General features: G+C 47.8%; 1 protein-coding gene across 1 annotated transcript in view; it reads right to left on the bottom strand.

The window, feature by feature from the left end:
* LOC143786284 (FAST kinase domain-containing protein 1, mitochondrial-like) overlaps positions 1-22,207 on the bottom strand; it is a 35,203-nt gene that overhangs the window by 5,712 nt on the left and 7,284 nt on the right. Inside the window, exons 2-10 of the mRNA XM_077275559.1 lie at positions 16,514-16,997; positions 16,371-16,439; positions 15,865-15,990; positions 13,513-13,911; positions 13,168-13,278; positions 9,571-9,702; positions 8,100-8,589; positions 5,977-6,799; positions 1,906-2,034 (exon numbers count right to left, since the gene is read on the bottom strand). Coding sequence (XP_077131674.1) covers positions 1,906-2,034; positions 5,977-6,799; positions 8,100-8,589; positions 9,571-9,702; positions 13,168-13,278; positions 13,513-13,911; positions 15,865-15,990; positions 16,371-16,439; positions 16,514-16,848 — 2,614 coding nt within the window. The 5' untranslated portion in view covers positions 16,849-16,997. The remainder of the gene's footprint in view (positions 1-1,905; positions 2,035-5,976; positions 6,800-8,099; positions 8,590-9,570; positions 9,703-13,167; positions 13,279-13,512; positions 13,912-15,864; positions 15,991-16,370; positions 16,440-16,513; positions 16,998-22,207) is intronic.

Raw genomic sequence — 22,207 nt, 5'->3', positions numbered from 1 at the left:
CGGCTGTCGCTCCTTCCTGGTCTGGCCGCGCCTCCTACTGTATGCGGTCACGTGGGCCCGATCAATTACAATCATGAATATGTGGCTCCACCTCCCATAGGGGCGGAGCCGACTATTCATGAGTGTAAATGATCGGCCCCACGTGACCGCATACAGTAGGAGGCGCGGCCAGACCAGGAAGGAGCGTGTAAGTATTTTCTGACCAGCGGGGGGGCGCGCAGGGGGTGGGGGGGCGCACAGGGGGTGGGGGGGCGGCGGACACATGGATCTTTATTTTTAACACTATTCTTCATATTTTCTCTATAGCAAACGCTGCTACAGGGAAGATATGAATACCGGCTTCAGCACCATGTGGGGGGGACAGCGCTTACTGTAGCGCTGTCTCCGGCACGCCACACGGACCCCAGACGGAGAATGTCCGTGTGAGGTGCGTGTTTTACGCGGACCCATTGACTCTATTGGGTCCGTGTAAAACGTGCGCTCCCACGAACACTGACATGTCTCCGTGTTTGGCACACGGAGACACGTTCCGCACACGGTCCGCAAAAAATCAATGACATCTGAACAGATGCATTGATTTTTATGGGTCTACGTGTGGCAGTGTCTCCGGTACGGGAGGAAACTGTCACCTCACGTACCGGAGCCACTGACGTGTGAAACCGGCCTAAGGGCTGTCCCACACGTCCAGATAATTCCGGTACCGGAATAAATCGGTACCGGAGTTATCCGTGTCCGTGTGCCTGGGAACTCACGGAGGCCATACGTGCGGCACACGTGTGCCGCCCGTATGGCGAGTGGGTACCACACGGAGCGTGTGGTACCCACTCTGCATGGTGCTGAAGCTGCGATTCATATGTTCCCTGTAGCAACGTTTGCTGCAGGGAAAATATGAAGAATAGTGTTTAAAATAAAGATCCATGTGTCCGCCGCCCCCCCCACCCCCTGTGCGCCCCCCCGCTGGTCAGAAAATACTCACCCGGATCCCCCGTCGGCAGTCGCTCCTTCCTGGTCTGACCGCGGCTTACTGTATGCGGTCACGTGGGGCCGCTCATTTACACTCATGAATAGGCGGCTCCGCCCCTATTGGAGGTGGAGCCACATATTCATGAGTGTAATCGGCCGCATACAGTAGAGAAGCCGCGGCCAGACCAGGAAGGAGCGACTGCCGACGGGGGATCCGGGTGAGTATTTTCTGACCAGCGGGGGGGGCGCACAGGGGGTGGGGGGGCGGCGGACACATGGATCTTTATTTTAAACACTATCATTCATATTTTCTCTGTAGCAAACGCTGCTACAGGGAACATATGAATGGCGGCTTCAGCACCATGTGGGGGGGACAGCGCTTACTGTAGCGCTGTCTCCGGCACGCCACACGGACCCCAGACGGAGAATGTCCGTGTGAGGTCCGTGTTTTACACGGACCCATTGACTCTATTGGGTCCGTGTAATCCGTGCGCTCCCACGAACACTGACATGTCTCCGTGTTTGGCACACGGAGACACGGTCCGCACACGGTCCGCACAAAATCAATGACATCTGAACAGATGCATTGATTTTTATGGGTCTACGTGTGTCAGTGTCTCCGGTACGGGAGGAAACTGTCACCTCACGTACCGGAGCCACTGACGTGTGAAACCGGCCTAAAGCTGCAAAGAAATATTCGATTTATATTAGCCGACCCTGATGACAGATGTTGGGGAAATGAGGATGGGGCATATTTGCAAAGTGATCCCTTACCCCATTAAAATAAAGATGCACGCTCAGAAGACACGAGCATACATGGTGCTGGGAGATCAGAGAAGACAAAGCCTCCCATATGTACGGCCAGCCTAAGTCCTAGGGGCAACATGAGCAATATAGAACCTAAATGGATAAAGGTGGAGCATTCGCTCACATGACACTTACTGTCCAGTTCGGAATCCAGTTTAGTTAGGAAACGAATATTGAAAATGGCTTTAATCAGATCTTCTGGGAAATACTGTGCAACAGCAAGAGTGAAGCCCACCAGAACCAAGAGATGAGGAGGGAAGGAGTCTGGAAGGTAAAATAACACAACCACTATCTTATACATTTTTTTTTTTCATTCCTGATCTGATATTAGACGAAGCTGAAGTATTAAAGAGTTTTCATTTTTATTTCATAAATCAATAGCACTCATAAAAATAAGTCTTATCAGACAAATCGGCTTTTTTTTCCCTCTCCTCCTGGACTGATCTTTCACGCTCAGTTCATGAGTAAAATCTTCCATTACTGAGATAGGAGACAGCTGGTGCTCATAAAGTTCCATGGAGAAGTGTAACTGACGATTCAGAAGAACTTACAGCGGAAAGTCTGTGTCCGTCTCCACCTCCTCTCCATAGAATTTTATAAGCACCAACCTATCTCACAGTAATGGGAAAATCTGTCTATATAGAGAATGGAGATTGAAAGGAGGGGAAGTAGCACATTTCTCTCATAGAATATATTACAAAATCGCCAGTCACTCTTTAAGAATAAGGTATGTTAGCAGGAGGAGGAATCAGCCCGACCCCTCTGGGCAAATTCCATTCATTTTTACGGATCTGTTCACATCTGCACCGGCGGCTCGGCTACTGGTTACGGAGTCTTTAATGGAAAAGATACTGCTGTCAGAAACCAATGGGAAATGACAGCCGCCGCTGGGATCAGATGACACAGAGGTGAACGGAGCCTTATGGAATGTGTCTGTTTCCTAGGGCTTAAAATGCGTAAATGCGGCGATGTCACTCAGCTACAATACCTTCATTTTCTTTGTGAAAAAGGAAGAAATAGATTAGAAAATGGTAGAATTCTTGTGCAGAACATGTTTTTTTTTGTTTGTTTTTTTTAAGGGGAAGCGGTGTAGAGCAATGACTGCTGTACGTGGCGGCCTGTATTCTGATGATAGTTTGGACAGCGGCAGGGAAAAGAAATAATCTGCAGCTCAGGATCATAATATGGGATGACGTAGCAACTTTATTAACAATTATTTTAGACAAGGTCCCAATCCATAAAGATAAGGAAATTATAACATTAGGGCTACATTTTTTAGATGAAAACGGGACAATTCTTTTTTTTTCTCTTTTCTTCACTTGCCCGTGTGACCAGTCTATGATATGGGAAATTCATCACTGAAATTCTGATGTGATTATCTGCACAATAACCACAATGTACTAAAAATAATAAAAAAAAGTTGTGGGGTTTAGGTTTTCTAATCTGCAGCTTGTTAATGATAATGTGGAATTTTTTGCATATTTTCACTTTTTGCAACGCGGAGGCGGAAATCACAGTAAGGCCGGCCTCACACTTGGCGTAAGACAATACGCCACGTATTATACGTCCGTACTACGGCCGTAATACAGAGAAATGTTCCCAAAATAGTGATCCGTAGTCAGGGTGTTTCAGCGTATTTTGCGCATGGCATCCTCCGTATGTAATCCGTATGGCATCCGTACTGCGAGATTTTCGCGCAGGCTTGCAAAACCGACATCTAATGGATTTATGTGCTCAAATGTTCGGGAAAACATATATACAGTATATATATATATATATGTCATTGAGACACATATATATATATTCTGTATTTAGATTTCATTCAGCGCGATATCTGTGAACAGCCGGTAATTCAATTGCCGGCTTTTCATTTCTCCTGCACAAACCCGACATGATATGAGACATGGTTACATACAGTAAACCATCTCATATCCCCCTTTTTTTTGCATATTCCACACTACTAATGTTAGTAGTGTGTATGTGCAAAATTTCAGCGCTGTAGCTGCTGAAATAAAGGGTTAAATGGCGGAAAAAATTGGCGTGGGCTCCCGCGCAATTTTCTCCGCCAGAATGGTAAAGCCAGTGACTTAGGGCAGATATTAATAGCCAGGAGAGGGTCCATGGTTATTGGCCCCCCCCGTGGCTAAAAACATCTGCCCCCAGCCACCCCAGAAAAGGCACATCTGGAAGATGCGCCTATTCTGGCACTTGGCCACTCTCTTCCCACTCCCTGTAGCGGTGGGATATGGGGTAATGAAGGGTTAATGCCACCTTGCTATTGGAAGGGGACATTAAGCCAGATTAATAATGGAGAGGCGTCAATTATGACACCTATCCATTATTAATCCAATTGTTGGAAAGGGTTAAAAAACACACACACACATGATTTAAAAGTATCTTAATGCAATAAACACAGCGGTTGTTGTAATAATTTATTGTTCTCTCAATCCATCAGGAACACCCTCGCTTGGAAAAATAATAAACGCACAAGATACATACCTTCTGGTGAACCGTCTCGTCCCACGAAGTAATCCATCTGAAGGGGTTAACGACGGTAATATTACAGGCACGAGCCCTGCTAAATGCAGCTGTGCTCCGTGCCTGTAATCCCCGGCAAATGAATGAAATGTAGGTCATTGACCTACATTTCCTTCAGTCGCGGTGATGCGCCCCCTGGTGGATGTCCTCATCTGACCTGGAGCGTGGGAAAAAGTTCCCAGGCTGCAGTTCATGAGAACATCCAGCAGGGGCGCCTCACCGCGACTGAAGGAAATGTAGGTCAATGACCTACATTTCATTCATTTGCCGGGGATTACAGGCACGGAGCACCGCTGCATTTAGCAGGGCTGTGCCTGTAATATTAGTTAACCCCTTCAGATGGATTACTTCGTGGAGCCGGAACTTATTCGGCTCCTTCTTAGGCACCACCCCAAGCGGGGAAACAATTACGTCAGCCATAGGCAGCGAACTAAACGGCCCCGCCATTCTTCTCAATTCAACCTCTTTTGCCAGCTTAGCCGAAACAATCTCCGAATGCAAACTAGCCGATCTCAAGTTTTTCGTAGAAAAAGGGACAACATGCGTCGGGTGAGGGATCTTAAACCCCTCAAGAAAACCTTCTCTAATAACCTCTGCCTTGAGAGAATCCGGGTATCTATTTAGATAGGGGGCCATCTTTTAAAGCCTCACCGGAGTCTCCCCCTTGACCGCCACCCACGGATGGCTTGCCCCGTGATTTCTTAAAACATTTAGCGGCCCCATGTGAGGCCCCGCTACAGTGGGAGCACACATGTTTAAACTTACAGGTTGCGCCAAACTTACACTGGCCGTCGTTAAACTGCCAGCATGTCCCCGTCTTTTCCTTAGCCTGTGACCCCTGACCTCCTCCACCTTGTCCTGACTGCTGACCGCTACCCCCTCCGCCCCCTTGAAAGGACTGCCCGTAACGCACCGGTGCCATAACCTTCAACCACAATCCAATGTCCTTTTGATCCCATCTTATCTCGGGCCTCACCGCCTTGCGCTGCCTGAACTGTTCATCGTATCGCAGCCAAGCCTGGCCCCCATAGGTACGATGCGCTTCACTAATAGACTCCAAATAACAGAAAAGGCCCGAGCAATTCTCTGGGGCTTTCTCCCCTATCACGCTCGTCAGAATGTTAAATGCCTGCTGCCAGTTAACAAATGTCTGAGGAATAAGGCGCCAACGCCTCTTTTCCTCCTCCTCCTTTTTACTATCATCTTTCTTTCCTTTATCCAAATTAAATTTTTCTAAAGGAAGGAGAGAGAAAATCTCGACGTATTCGTCTTTCCAAATCTTTTCCTTCACCTCCTTCTTCAAATGGGCCCCCAGCGGGCCCTCAAAGCACACAAAAACCTCACCTTTTGCCCTATCATCTAACTTGACGGTATCGCCCCTCCCCGTTTCGGTTTGTACCGACACCGACACACCGGCCGCTGAGGACAGCGGCCCGCTAACGGAACTTGCAATCTCGCTCGGACCCCCAACTCCACAACCGGCAACCGACACCCAAGCCCCAGCGGGCGACGCTCGGGCACTATCCGCAACCCCGCCATCCAATCTTCTCAAGAACTGTGACATACCCGCCAAAAGTTCTCTAATACCCGGAACCTCACCACCACCCCCACTCCGCTCAACAGACCCCGAAACACCCGCCACCGGAAAAGGACTGGACATATACTCACGGGGCTGTGCAGGTGCTGTGTCCCCACCAGCCGTGCCTCCTGAAGCCTGCCGATCGCTTTCGTCACGATGCTCGCTCCCTGAGTCGTCGCTGTTGCTCCTCTGCCCCAGGCCCGCGCCCCTGGCCTCCACGTCACCAGGGGGGACCGAGACTGGCGAAGGCGACCGCTCCCTCGACCTCCTGCTGGACCTGGATCTGGCAGCTTGCATAAGTCCCCTGGGTGCCGCAGCCGGACCATCCGCTCTGTGCGCCGCTCCTGCGCTGCCTCGACCACGTGCTCCTTGCCGCGGTGATGCCACTGGCCTGGCCGCCATCCTGCTGCGCCGTCCTGTCCCAGAGCCAGGTGCACCGTGCGGCAGAGGTCTAGGTGCACCCGCCACAGTACTTCCCGGGTCCCGGCTCCTGTCAGCTGCTGCCGCTGCTGCGCTCCTACCGCGCACCGTCCCTGGAGTCACCGCCGCTGGAGCAGCTCCCCGGCGGGTCTGGAGTGCAGATGTCGGCGCTGCAGCGCTCCCGCGCCCCCTGCCAGGCCGAACCGGAAGTGCGGCCATAACATCCGGTGAAGCGCCGGCGTCCTGCCGCGCCTGCCCAGCTCCCGCAGCGCCTCGTCGTCTCGCGCCGGCAGGGCCGCCGAGTGGATTCCTGCCGGCGGGGGGGGGCGGGCGGTGTGGCTGCGCCGCGTCCCCCAGCCCCCGCAGGGTCCCGTGAGGGGCTCCGCGGCCTGCGCCTGCCGTGCGGTGTGGTATCCGGGGACAGCCTCTCGGGCGGCCTCGACCTCCTGGAACTCCGGCCCCGGCTCCCGCTGTCCTGGCTGTCACTGCCTCCTAGCAGCCCAGTGAGCTGCTCTTCAAGCCATCCGGCCCTCCTGGATCTTGCCTCCCTGCGAAGCCGAGCGACCAAGCTGTCCACCGCAGCCATGGTGAGTAACGCTGCGGCAGCTGGTCCACTCACTTTGGCTGTCTCTAACTGACTGACCCCCTTTCCCGCACTTTTCCCAGGTCCCCCCCTCCCAATCCCATAGAATTCCCCGCCCCATTTGCTATCCACCAATCCTGAGCCTCCCATTCTAACTTTTTAAAAGAAAATTACTACCCTGCTCCCCATGGCAACGCAGTCATGTGGGGGCTTCCTTTTAGCTGCGCCCCATACAGCCCCCCCTCTATAGACTTGCATCAGAGAATTTGATCCATGATTCAGATCAAAAGTGGCCATATCTCAGTTTGGTTTTTTGCAGGCACTGCAAAAAAGCAAAACATACATGTAAACAGCCCCATAGACTATAATAGGTACATGATCTGTGAGAAACACTGAGAACATGTATGAAAAAAAACAGACGTCTGAGACCTAAGGGCGCAGTCAGACGACCATATAAATTGGACTGTGATTGGACCACAATGCAAAGACTGTCCAGCGGCTCTACCGACCTGAGCATGATGGCTGTACAGGAAAACATGAAGCGGTCACGCTCAGGTCGGGAGAGCCGCCGGCCAGTCTGTGCATTGTGGTCCGATCACAGTCCAATTTATTCGGTCATCTGATTGTGTCCTAAGAGTACAAGTATTGACTGGTAGAACAGTAACACCAAATCCTTCATTTAAAGGAATTGTCTCATCTATAGTGGCCAAAAGTGCTTGTAAAAACAATTTACTTCTTACTTTAAAATCCTCTCCGTTTGCAATAATGGAAGGAGTTTTAATTCTATAGTTTACTGCTCATTGTTTAGGTTACCAGCCACTCCTGCAGCTTGTCAGAAGTGTCCAGTTTCCCAGACAAGCAGCATGCACATCTGCCTCTGCAGGCCATCTGGACCTTAGGAGCGCACCACTGTCCCCTTACCCCATTGCAAGCGAAAAATCGGGAGGCAGGGGAGATGGGTGCTACCAAAGATACATGATGAGAGAATCCCTTTAAGGATTTCCTGGAGGAATAACAGAGGAACAACAATGAAAAGATGCCCCAGAATAATTATTACATGGGGGTACTATAGTGTAACACACAGGACTGGTGCTCTTTAAGCCGCCCCTAGACAGCTGTCAGGTGCACGCACTGAATAGACCTTTGGCCACCAGATGTTTAGTTTGGGCCAGTGACTGGCCTTCCAATCTGAACCCACGGGGCTTCTACCTTTGTGACATTCTCCATGGTGACTTCTGCGATCTTGTCCAGAACCGGAGGACACAGAGTATTACAGTAACTAATAACCAGCGCCAGAAACGGTGCGTTCCTCCAGGTGACCTGGTGCAGCAGGCGCTGGCAGGTGAGCAGGATGTCGTCTATCAGCATATTCTGCAGCCACTGCCCGTTCATCACGTACGTCAGCTCATTCAACAGATGATCAATGTCGTCCATATTCTTCACTCTCTCCAGTCCGTATCGGCTCACTTTATGGAGGAGTTTCTCATACATCCCGGATTTATTCTGCCTGGACAGCTGGGCGGGCTGTAACCACCGGATGACGCTGTTCGCGATGCTATTCAGGTCGCTGAGGTCACACTGGGGAATGACGTCGTCAATCTTTCTAAGGACGGCTTCATCCACTCTAGTAAGGGTCAGCAGCGACAGTGACCTGGTCATCATAACCACCATAGATGGGACATGAGACGTCTTCATAAAGCTACGGGAAGGGACATTTCAGGCACCAAAAACAAGTCACCATCTCAGAATCAAATCATTTATACATGTGACAAAGGGAACAAAAAGAAGCCACCAAAACCCTCAAAACACATTAATGTGGGCTTTATTTTTGTGGTTTCCCCAGGCAAAAGATAAAATAAAAGGTCCATAGAACAAAAATGTCACGTATTTATTAAAAACAAACAAAAAAAAAAACACTTTGTGATGAGTGTCACTCCAAAATTACTAATTAAAATAAGCCTTATAAAATAGTCCTTATACAACCCATATGTTTGTAGTAATAAACTATTATTGTTGAGCATATTTATGTTAAAATCCGGGTGTCCGTTGTTGGCACGGCCAAGATATTTTTTTGCCTCCTGTGTTGATTGACAGCGCTCGCTTGGGGAAAGCACACAATGTAGCAGCAGGAGCCAGCGCACGCGCTCACAGATCTCTCTCCTCTCTGCTGCGGCCATGCGATTTTCCTCCCTCTTCTTTCTTTAACGCTTCTTGCTCGCCACACTTCTGCATCTTTCCGTGGAGCGAGCAGCCACAGCAGAGGAGAGAGGTCAGTGAGCGCGGTCGGTGAGCGCGCACAGGCCTCTGCAGTTACACTGTGCGCATGCACGCTGGAGGACTCCCCAATGTCACCTTGACCAGTAGCGGACATACCATTGGTGCAACCAGTGCAGCCGCACAGGGGCCCGAGAGGTCCAGGGGCCACTGCTTTCCCCAAACCAGGTGGCATTGTGCATTATAAGGAGCTCTCCGGCTGCAGATGGTCCATATATTGTTCTTGCACAGGGGCCTCTGCTGTCTGTGTCCGCTCCTGGCCCTCATGGTATACCAGTCGTATGTTTGTATTCTTATTAGTGACCTTGTCTTACCCACATGGTAAACCCAGCGCCATTCTAATAGGGCCGTCCACATGTCCCTTTAACCCGATTACTCGCCACACATGCATGGAAATTGCACTTACGCAGTTAGACGTTTTTGTAGATCCGCAAACAGTTGATAGTTTTGGCAGGGCAGGCAAACCACGGCATCTGTGAGCTTACATAGATACAGGCGATGGTAATGATCCAGATTGTCCTGGATGGCGGAGCAGATCCTGAACAGAGAGAAAAACAAAAAGATCACACATCATCAAGCAACATAACGAGACTCCATCCACAGCCGTGCCACGTCCTCATCCAGAAGGGACGCTCCCACACAGTGTGCCGTGTGTGGCAGACAGGGGCGTAGCTAGAGCTTTTGCCGCCCGGGGCTGTTCCCGAGTTTGGCGCCCCCCCCCCCCCCCCCAGAACGTATGCGATTTTCACACTTAGTCATGTACCCACGAGCTCCTCTCCCTTAAGCTCCCAATGTTCAGTGAAAAACTGAGCGAAGCAGAAGAGAAGCTCGTTGTCACAGGACCATGAGTATGAAAGTCGCATATGAGTGAAGTGTCCATGTGTCGACGACTGGAACCTGCAGAGCTGAATCCTGACATCGCAGCTTCTGAAATCTCACAACGCATGCACTGCATACTTTTAGGATTCTCCCTTGCCGGTGGACAGTCATGTCAGCACAAGTATGCGATTTGTATACTTCTGACCACATTCCGACTAGACGTGCCCGGCCTCACTCAGTTCATTTTCATTGAGTGAGGCCACACATGTCTAGTCAGCACATGACCGCACATATGTAAAATCGCCAGCACGAGAGAATCCTGACAGTGTGCAGGGCGCACTGTGAGAAGTCAGAAGTCTGCAGTCACAAAGAATGACTGCAGACTCATCACAAACCAGGACATCCCCTTTAATGCTCCTAACATAAATAAAAGCATGAGAGTTAGTCAGTATCACACATAACATTTACATCCAGGTACCTTATAGATGACGTCGTCTCTGGAGTTGTTCTCCTTCATTTCTTCATCTTGTCCAGACCCCATGATGCATTTTCTCATCCACAGCCGTCTCTGCAGACTTCCATCTTCTCCGCTCTTTTGCAGAAAATCTCCACATGACGCCCTTAAAGATACAAGTGTCATTATAATGCTCCTGAATGAAAAATTGCCCCTCACTATATTGTCTGCACAAAATATGACCCCCACACTGTCCCTCTTATGGTACATGCTCTTCACACTGACCTCTCCTTTCCATACCGGCCCCCTCTTCACACTGACCTCTCACACTGTGTCCCCCTATAGGGCCCAGTATTTATACTGTACTCTCTCATCACACTGCCCCTCCTTGGTATACTGTCCCCTCCTGGCTGTGCCCTTACACTGTCCTCCATGCTACGCATGCACACATCCCAACACCCTCACTCCCCGTACTCTGTCCACATACGTTTTTCACATCGCTACTCATACTGTGTCCGCATACATTCCCCTGTTTGACCCCAAACTGTCTGCACCCATCCCCCATACTGTTTCCTCATATATGCCCCCCATCTCCCCCTTTGCTCTTCATTTTGTGTCCTTAGTAGTGTTGAGCGATACCGTCCGATACTTGAAAGTATCGGTATCGGAAAGTATCGGCCGATACCGGCAAAGTATTGGATCCAATTTTAAAATGCGCGCGTGTCCTGCCTCCCGTGATGTCACGGCTTGTGATTGGTCACGTCGCCCATGTGACCGCGACGCGACCAATCACAAAGCCGGAACGTAATTTTAAAATAGTGAATGCCTAGAAGGACCTGAAAATTACGTCATGGCTTGCTGTGATTGGTCGCGTCGCGGCCACATGGGCGGCACGCGACCAATCACAAGCCGGGACGTCACGGGAGGAAGGAAAAGCGCGCATTTTAAGCAAACAACGCTGCCGGTTCCCTCGGTGAGGTCCAGGCTGCGTCGGAGAGGTGAGTATAGCAATATTTTTTATTTTAATTCTCTCTTTTACACATTTTTACATTAATGTTGTTTCGATACCGATACCCGATACCACAAAAGTATCGGGTATCGGAATTCCGATACCCGCAAGTATCGGCCGATACCCGATACTTGCGGTATCGGAATGCTCAATACTAGTCCTTAGATCTCCCCACACATTAAATCCCCCCATCCCCATGACAAATCTCCCCCCACACACATTAAATCCCCCATCTCCACTCCAATTCTCCCCACACACAATAAAGACCCCCATCTCCACTCACATTAAATCTCCCCCCACAATAAATCCCCCCATCTCCACTCATATTAAATCTCCCCCCCCACAATAAATCCCCCCTCCCTACTCACATTAAATCTCCCCCCCACAATAAATCCACCCATCTCCACTCATATTAAATATCCCCCATCCAATAATATATCCCCCACAATATATCCCCCATCCCCACTCACAGTAAATCCCCCCCACAATGTATGCCTCCCATCCCCACTCACAGTAAATCCCCCCCCCACAATGTATGCCTCCCATCCCCACTCACAGTAAATCCCCCCCCCCCACAATGTATGCTTCGGTGTCTTCAGCTCCACTGGAGCACTTACCACCGCTCTGTGTCTCCTGCTCTGCCGCGCAGGTGAGTGACGTCAGCAGCGTGATCACATGACCTGATCACGCTGCTGCCGTCGCTCTGACCCGGCAGTCAGAGCTTCAATTGTACTCGCATCACAGATACGAGTACAATTGAACACTGGGAGCCGGCGCGCCGCAGCTTCTCTGTGCCGGCTGTCAGCTTGACAGTCGGCACAAAGAACAGCCGACTCCCAGTGCGGGGGGCGGCAGAATGCAGCCGCCGGGGGAGACACTGCGGACCGCCGCTTTAGGCGGCCCGACTGCGCCCCCCTGCCGGATGCAGCCGCTGCACTGACTCACCCTCGCATTGTGCCGCCCCCCGCATTGTGCCGCCCGGGGCGGACCGCCCCCCCCGCCCCCACCTTCCTACGCCACTGGTGGCAGAACAAATTTCACCCGGACCACAAGCCCCACTGACGTACATATGGGTTTTTGTAACTTTGATGGCAAAAACGACACAACACACTGCGCCAGTGTCATCAATAAGTTAGGAAACGGCCGACAGAGTCTCTAATAAGTGGTGGACGCTCCTTGCTCCACTGTAAAGATGCTTCAAGAATGTGCACCATATAAAATGGTTCATAGGTTTGTAAAGGCCCCATATACCGTGAGGGTCGGCCAAGCGTTCATCTGGCCATCAGCTCGCTCTCACTCTATTCCCCCCATGGACATGAATGCTCAGTAGGGTGGCTCATGCATTGAGGAGTGGAGAAATCCACCATCGGACTCATCGGTCTGTACATCAAAGGGATCAGGCAAAAAAAAAAATAAAACCTCTCAGTACTTATTTGCTAGGAGGAGAATACTAAGAGCCTGAAATGGCTGATTACAGGGAACAACAGCTTGCATCCATCTGAACAGTAAATGGAAATATGGCAGGATTCAGACATCCATATATTATGATCCAGGTATGGACCGAATTGGCCGAGGATCTCCTGGCCTCACACATGTATAGTTGGGTCAGCAGACCCTCGCTGGGGTGCAGCCCGTACCCGGACCGTGATAATATGGACAATATCAGATTGGACAGGAAGGATCCAGCTCCAAACCATTCACGGCTTAGAGAATCCACTTACTTCTGAATGAGGATTGGGTTCTTGCACTCGGCCTCTGCCATGGTCTCCAGCACGTACACCAGACTGATGTGATGGATCTTACCTGCCAGTATGACAAGGTCGTCTTCAAGCCTGGAGGGAACAAAGGAGCTCAAACCTTTACAAATCCAACATTTGGCAATTGTTTCCAGTACTGAATTCCTAGATTAGACTACAAAATAATCAGGAGCTTCCTCTAATTAGGGAATACGAGTTCTATTTGAGTATTATCATTGCATTATGGGATTTTTTCTGTTGGTTCAGGGCTGATACGTAGTATCCCTTTAAGGGGCCGAAACATCACATCCCTTTAAGGGGCCCACTCACCTATTTCTTATCTCTTGAGAAGCCATCGGAAATAAGGCACAAAATATTTTTCCGAAATGATCCGCATTATTCCATAGGTCTGATATTTCGAGCAGAGACAATTTTGCCATCACCTGAAACTCGTACTGCTTGAAAGCCATTTGCCGGTAGAGGCCGCTGACGATGCACATGGTGTCCGTGCTCATTTTATTCTTGTCCCGCACAAAAATCTGATTGCATTTATCCAAGAGGGGCTGGTAGTCATACTTCATAAGGCACAGAAACTGGACGACCCGGCGCACGCTGTGCACATCTATGTAGTTATCCCCCTCCATTAAGGATTCTGCCTTGCTGATCAGTCGGTGCTGCAACCGCTTAGAGGTGACCGGGAATGTCTTCATCATAAGACTGGACAGGTATCTGGAAAAGGATTAAAAAGGATCATGAATGTGATCTATAGCACATATGAAGTGTGTGATATAGAGAGTGGCTTGCAAAATGAGTTAACTGAGAGTCCATCAGTGAGCTTATCCTGACACCCTACGCAGAAAGCAGCCAATCAGAGGTGTGGGCCGGGTTATACAGAGCTCAGTATTTAGAGCACTGCAAGATCTGCAGCAGAGAAAACAGGAACTTTATCAAAACTACAGCAAGCAGCCCAGTAAGTGACACATCGCTGGAATCAGAGTCTCTGCCCCTCCATCATACTGCACTCAGATGGGTCAAAATCAGACATAACCCACATTTTTTCCCGCAGAGTCCGATAAAAAGATTAAATAAATTTTGGACATGTGCACAGCCCTATTGAATATCATAGTTACGAGCGCTACAAGTGAAAACTACACATAGCACTCATCTGTGAAAATACGTCTTATGCACGAGCCCAAATAGCAAGTTAATCAAATTAATCTCCCTGCTCTAAGTATCAGCAGAGAGGTAACGCGGGATCGGCATTGGCTTCAGCAGGGAAGTTATACTTATTTTGTTATTTTACAGCATTTCCAGATTTGGCTTTTTAAAAAAAAAACAAAAAACAGTTAAGCACGTTAATTTTTTTCCCTTTTCAGCATTCTAGAATTTTTTTTTCATTGTTTTCATTCGCGTGTCACCACAGGTCAATATGGTCTTATTTTTGTAGACAAGTACTATTTTGCCTTACGCATTTATTAGTAATATTTTTAACATCAGACAGTAAATGGAAGTCTTAGGGTATGTGTCCACGGTCAGGTTTGCTTCAGGCTTTGGTCAGGATTTTATGCAGGTAAAATCCTGACCAAAAATGCACCTGAGGTCACTGGCAGGTCACCTGCGGTGTTCCTGCGTGTTTTGCTCATAGTAGCAACATGCTGCGTTCTGAAAAAAACGCTCCGCATGTGCGTTTTCGCAGGAAAAACGCATGCGTTTTTTAATGCACAGTGGAGACGGGATTTCATTAAATCCCCTCCACTATGCTGGAACATCTGGACGCTGCGTTTTTGATGCTGCGGCTCAGCGCTGCGTCAAAAACGCAGCGTTTCCTGAACGTGGATACATACCCTTACATTTAAAAAATGATGTTTTATTTTTGTTATTTTTTTTTTTTAATTTAGTGTGTGGGGTGATGACATTGAAGGATAGTTGCACCAGTCTCTGCCTATAGAAATCCATGGGTGAAAAAGAAATTAAAACAAATATACATATGCAAGATTCAGTAGAAAAATAACAACAAGGCTGGAATTTGGGGGCGTGTCCTATTAGAACACCAGAGGCAGAGCTGACGGAGCCAAGATGGCTGCTCCCATGAGCTGTATTTACCACGACTTTGGCGGAACCAAAATGACTGTTTAACAGTCCTATTGCTTCCAAAGGTAATTTATTGTATATTTAGTTATATGTGCTATCTCTCCGCTGTAAAATAACTTGATATGTTTGACAGTGATGCGTCCACTTTAAGGGGTCAATGGGGACCACTCCTCGTTAGCTTCTTAAAGGAAACCTGTCAGGTCACTCAGGACTCGCAAACTGCTGACATGATGATTTACTTGCCATAATCCAGCAATAAAATCATGCCCTTCCTGTAGCATAAAGTTATGCATATCCTCCACATTTGTATTGCCCTCATTCACTATCCGGATAGTTCTATGAAAACAACACCTCTGGTCAGAGATAACTCACATCCTGAGGAGGAGTTTTCCCCTTTGGAGTCGACCCATCACCAAACATATCAGGTTATACTACAATAGGGAAGTAGTAGATATAAGTAAATAGGAATAAATTACCTTTGGAAACATAAGGACTGTGAAGACAATTATTTCAGCTCTGAGAGAGCCACTGTGACCTGACAGGATCCCTTTAAATCACTTCCAGTAGTCTTAGATACTGGTGACCGCTTACCTAATATTTTGTATGTTCTCCAGGCCCGTGTTCAGGGCATTGGCTACCTTTCCCATTAACGGACTGCTGCCCAGATCTAGTTTTTCCAAACAAACTGAGAATTTCGACAACGTCTCCGGTTCAAACCTGAAACAGGTAAAAACATACAATCAATCATATAAATACAAAATAACAAACAATGCGCCATACAGTTATATAGGATAAAATCCAAAAGATTTCTTTATAAAAAAGTTATTTATTGATCTAACTTTTTAGGTTTCGTTTTTCCAGTCCGCAGTTGCAAAAGTGCAGGACTCCACTGTCCTGGCTGTGCATCTTGTCTCATGTTTACGATGCTACAATGAAATGCTATGACGTGTATACTAGTGGGAGAAGAGGGATACAATGCGGAAAACCTTTGGGCAACACACAGCATGACGAACCTCAAGAGCCAAAGAGCTAATGCTGGGCAACTAAATGGCAAAATGGCTGCTGGGATTGGTAATCAAACATTCCACCAGCCTTACTTTTCCAGTCTTCTCCAGCCTTCCATTAGCAGCTGCTGCACCAAAGAGTCGTGCGCTTCCACATTAAACCTTGAAATACAGAATACAACAATGGTAAACGAGATGCAACATAAGGACCGAGCAATGGAGCAAGTGGCTCGTACCTTATAACGGCATACAGCGTATTCACCAGGGTGGTGTCGCTCATAAAGTCAATTTTATTTTCTGCCAGGATCCGAAGAGCAATAAATTCCGGGTGATTTCGGACGGTTTCATGATTTGCGTTTGCACTCGGCTTCCCCTTCTGAAGCTCCCATAATGTATTGATGGCGCAACCCACATGATGTACTGTAAGCTTAGACTTATGGATGCCAACGAGTTGAAAAATCTGGAATTGGTTTGTGCTAGTCATCAACTGATCCAGGAGCGGATCCGAACTGATACTACGCATCTGAAAGAAGCGCAGAGAAAGAGGCAAAGCCCTCCTCCAGCAGAACATGTCTGGACTGTACGAAAGGCTTAGGACCTTAGAGAAATAAAAATATTCTATGTCTTTTCTTCCAACATCTTCTTAGAAAGTGGATATTCCTCTCTCCGGAGAAGATCTTGTTACTTCAAGATATGATAAGACACTTTGATTAAAGCCATCTGTAAAGGAAGAGATAAAAAAGGAATAATAATAATAGTGGACCCACAACTTATATGTAAGGCTGTGTTCTTTCCACATACAGATTATACAATCAGCATTTTAACATACTTATTATATGGTATTGGTATACAGGGGGTGCAGAAGTCGGTGTACAGTTTAAATAATAGTTGAATGTTATCAATTGTGCATGATTTTCTTAAACAAACCTCATTTTTTATAACTTCCCAAATAAAAATCAAGTCAATCTGGGTAAGGTCTGGTGACCCTTCTGGCCATGCAACCGGCAGGACAGCATCTACCTATCCACATAGTATAAAAATAATAATATGAATAGACATTTATGCCAGCATATGCACCCCTGTATATTAGAATATGAAGCTTAAAGTTATTTGTCCAGAGCATTTTTTAGCATCTGGTGATAAAAACAAACCTATTGAGGCATAAGGACATCAAAGAAGATCGCACCCTACCCTCCCTTTGAATGATCGGGTGGAGAACGTGTCAGACCCATTTCATCCATGTAATTACATGGTGAGTTTAAAGGGTGATTTCTTGTTTAGTAAATCGTCCCCTCTTCTAAAGATAAGGGTTGACTTACTGGCTGCTGGAGTCCCAACTTCTCATACCCCAAAAAAATCTCCAAAAAAGAACACTGGAGCTTATAAACCAAGCTTAGCACTCAGCTATTTCCAGCAGTCCCATACACAATGAATGGTGCGGAGGTTGAGCATGTGCACCTACCGCTCATTTCGAGATTGGACTATGCCAAGCCTCGTTCCCTTTATCAAGAGCCCCATCCTCAGGATCGCCAGGGATCCTAGAATCCCAAAGACCAGCATGCTATGGGAAGGAATAATGCAATATCTTTGGAATGTTTAAAGCCTTAAACTTACACTTCTGCCCAGTAAGAAGGAGAGTGATCTTTAGTATCATAATCAGCCCGCCTTATACAGTGGTGGTATATAACTAGGATATGTCACCTATGCCGATTGCCTGGAGGTGAAGTCACTGGGACCCCTACAGAATGCTAGGAAAGCACTGAGCCATTTTATTTATAGTAATCCTTGCTGGCTTTCTTCGGGTTACCATTAAAAGAAACCTGTCGCTTGATTTATGCTGCCCAAACAATAGGCAGCATTAATCAGAGCCTGGCTGCCTGATTACAGCCAGTGATATTTTTTTCAGAGATAATATACTTTAAAGATCCGGCCGTGGACCATAGCAATAGAGAAACCAAGTCCAGAAAGTCCAAGTGCCACAGCAGGTGATTGACGGGTCCCACGACTGCGAATCACCTGATGCAGTGCTGCAAAATACCAAGAAGAGTCAGACTAGTCTCACATCCAACTATGGTCCTCAGCTGAAGACCATGGCTCGGTCTGCCTATGGTGAAAGACCTGAAGAGAGAAAATACAAGAGGTGCTCCCTGTGTAACACTGTGGGCAACAGGTCAGGGCTAGTGATGAGCGAATATACTCGTTACTCGAGATTTCCCGAGCATGCTCGGGGGTCCTCCGAGTATTTTTTAGTGCTCGGAGATTTAGTTTTCCTCACCTCAGCTGAATGATTTACATCTGTTAGCCAGCATAAGTACATGTGGGGGTTGCCTGGTTGCTAGGGAATCCCCACATGTAATCAAGCTGGTTAAGAGATGTAAATCATTCAGCTGCGGCACGAAAAACTAAATCTCTGAGCACTAAAAAATACTCAGAGGACCCCTGAGCGTGCTCGAGAAATCTCGAGTAACCAGTATATTCGCTCATCACTAGTCAGGGCAAGTCAGAGGGTTGGTCGCTCATCTGAACAGGTTGTGTGCGGCACAACTATGTAAAGAGTTAGATATTATCCAATATCCGCCGTATGCAGACCAAATGGAAAGAGGACACAACAAGGAAAGGAAAGATCAGTGAGGTGGATCCCGGAACAGAGGATAAATAAAAATGTTTGCGTAGAACCTACTCCTCCCTTAAGCATACCTGAGGATTAACCTTAGTAGCAGCAGCGCCCGGGATCCACTGCACTCCTCTCTACTTTAATGGTGAAAGATCTATAACATGAAACTGTCTTCCACAACCTCACCTTTGTATAGAGTTCGGCTGTTCTTCGCCCAGTATTAAGCCTCCTACACAGCTGTTTCTGTTTCAGTCAACGACTGTATTTTAACCTTCCTATGTAAATGATGATCATTCCCCCCCGTTTTGTATAATGGTTTATACACCCGGCTATAATCCTACATCATCCATGACTTTGTGCGAGTGTACACAGAAGAATACGTTCTTTGATGCGATTTCGAAGGATGCCGAATCCTGATTTGATTTCCTTCTTTTTCATTCTCTTTGCATTTTGTTCATTTATAATAATAATAAAGTATCAACACTTCTATTTATTAAAGCATTCTAACTTTGCAGTATTTCTTTCACACACGTCTAAAACTCTTAAAAATCACAACTAAATTCTCCCAGCGATTCCTACTGGCCACCGACCGCGAGCGGTCTGACGAATCAGCAAAAGGCAAAGCGCTGGAAATTTAGCTCGCGGCGCCTACGTCTAATAACGCCATTTTTGAAGTCCTTATGACATTTAATTGTATTGAATTGTTATTGTTACTAATTATTATTATTATTATTATTGTTATTAATTATTGTTACCACAGGTCCTGGACCCCGTCCTCCACCCGTTACCACAGGTCCTGGACCCCGTCCTCCACCTGTCACCAGGGCATATGCGCTTGTTACTGGCCATGATTTGTCACAGTCACCCCCAGAATCTGTGTCACACCCCACAGTCTGATGACCCTGCAAGTCACTCTCTGTCTGGGTGTCAGCTCCACGTGTTTTATCCAGCAGACCACTATCAGTCGTATTGTGGCACACTTCAGGTGACGTCAGGTCAGTTAGTTGGACAGTCGCACCTTTCCCTCTGGTCAGGCCTGCCTTCTCAACATTACTAACTGACATCCACATTATATCCACAAACACTTCAGCCTTTTCCCACAGTGCTACCAAATCTTGTCCTATTACCATAGGATACGGCAAGATCGGGTCTACAACCACCTCATGGTATGTGGAAACCTCCGCTGCGACAATGTAGATAGTGGCTACCTGGAGATATTCAGTGTCGCCAGGTGACACAGAATCTCCTGGACGGGTTCCCAGCACAGACGCTTCTCTCCCCGGGTCTATCAACCCTTGCACACACTTTCCATCCAGCCAAAAAGGACACAGTCGTGACACCTCACTGATTGCCGCCCCTTTTTTGGCTCCGCCCCCTTTCTGGGCAAGTGCTCCGCTTTTTGATACCACCCCGGTTCGAGATTCAGCCCCCCTTCGGGATTCCACCCCTTTTTGGGCCATTACCCCTATTCGGGTTACCGCCCCTTTTTGGGTCTCCGCCCCCTTTTGGGCAACCATCCCCGTTTGGGCCACCGCTCACTATTAGGGATACTCCCCTCCCTGGGATACACCCCGTGGACTCCCCCACGGCACTCAGGCCCCAGTTCACACAGTACACCCCAATGTCTCTGGGCTTGTACTGGCCTTTTAAGAGTCTGCACAAAAATAATTTTTTTTTTTTTTTTTCTCTATGTCACTTTCACCAGCTCCTGCTGGTACCGCCACAGCTCCCGCTGCAGTCACACACAACCGGCACCTCCAGGTGCTGCCAACCACAAGCCACTACAGCTCCGCCTGCTGTGGAACCTCTCTGTTGTGAATTTACCTTTTGGCTCCCTCTAGTGGCTACTAGTGATTTGACTCTGGGTATGTCATTCATCCCTTGTATGCTCACCTGGGTCGTTAGGTAGGGGTGTTGCTATATAAGCTCCCTGGACCTTCAGTTCAATGCCTGGCAACGTTGATGTCAGAGCTAATCTGTAGTGCTCATGTCTTCTGATCCTGGTTCCTGCAAGATTAAGCTAAGTCTGCTTTTTTGCTTTTTGCTATTTGTTTTTGTTTGCATTTTGTCCAGCTTGTATATAATCTGCATCCTGATCTTGCTGGAAGCTCTAGGGTGGCTGGTGTTCTCCCCCCGGGCCGTTAGACGGTTCGGGGGTTCTTGAATCTCCAGCGTGGATTTTTGATAGGGTTTTTGTTGACCATATAAGTTATATGGTCAACCCAGTTACCACTGCCCTATGAGCTGGATTTTTGTACTTCGCAGACTTGCTGATATCTCTGAGACCCTCGCCATTGGGGTCATAACAGTTTGCCAGGCCGATATCAAATGTTAAATGCATTGCAGAAGCGGGATTATAAGAAAGAAAGTTCTGAGTTTTTTTGTTTTTTTTTCTTTTCTCATTTTTTTTTTCTTTTCCCCTTTACCTCCGAGTGGCTTGTGATTGCTGCAGACATGAATGTCCAGACCTTGATTACAAGTGTGGACCAGCTTGCTGCTCGTGTGCAGGGCATACAAGATTATGTTACCAGAAATCCTATGTCAGAACCTAAGATACCGATTCCTGAACTGTTTTCCGGAGACCGATTTAAGTTTAGAAATTTCAGGAATAATTGTAAATTGTTTTTGTCCCTGAGACCCTGTTCCTCTGGAGACTCCGCTCAGCAAGTGAAAATTGTTATTTCTTTTTTACGGGGCGACCCTCAGGATTGGGCTTTCTCGCTGACGCCAGGAGATCCGGCATTGGCTGATATTGATGCGTTTTTTCTGGCGCTCGGTTTGCTCTATGAGGAACCCAATCTTGAGATTCAGGCAGAAAAAGCCTTGCTGGCTATGTCTCAGGGCCAGGACGAGGCTGAAGTGTATTGCCAAAAATTTCGGAAATGGTCCGTGCTGACCCAGTGGAACGAATGTGCATTGGCTGCTAATTTTAGAAATGGCCTTTCTGAAGCCATTAAAAATGTGATGGTGGGTTTTCCCATTCCCACAGGTCTGAATGATTCTATGGCCCTGGCTATTCAAATAGACCGGCGGTTGCGGGAGCGCAAAACCGCAGATTCCCTCATGGTGTTGTCTGAACGGGCACCTGAGTTAGTGCAATGTGATAGAATCCTGACTAGAAATGAGCGGAAAATTCATAGACGCCAGAATGGCTTGTGTTACTACTGTGGTGATTCTACACATGTTATCTCAGCATGCTCTAAACGTCCTACTAAGGTTGTTAGTCCTGTCGCCATTAGTAATTTGCAACCTAAATTTATTCTATCTGTGACTTTGATTTGCTCACTGTCATCGTATCCTGTCATGGCGTTTGTGG

The sequence above is a fragment of the Ranitomeya variabilis genome, chromosome 7 (genome assembly GCF_051348905.1).
Source record: "Ranitomeya variabilis isolate aRanVar5 chromosome 7, aRanVar5.hap1, whole genome shotgun sequence".
Classification (NCBI taxonomy): Eukaryota; Metazoa; Chordata; class Amphibia; order Anura; family Dendrobatidae; genus Ranitomeya; species Ranitomeya variabilis.
Note: the sequence above shows the minus strand (reverse complement) of the source record. Positions and strands in the feature narration are given on the sequence as shown.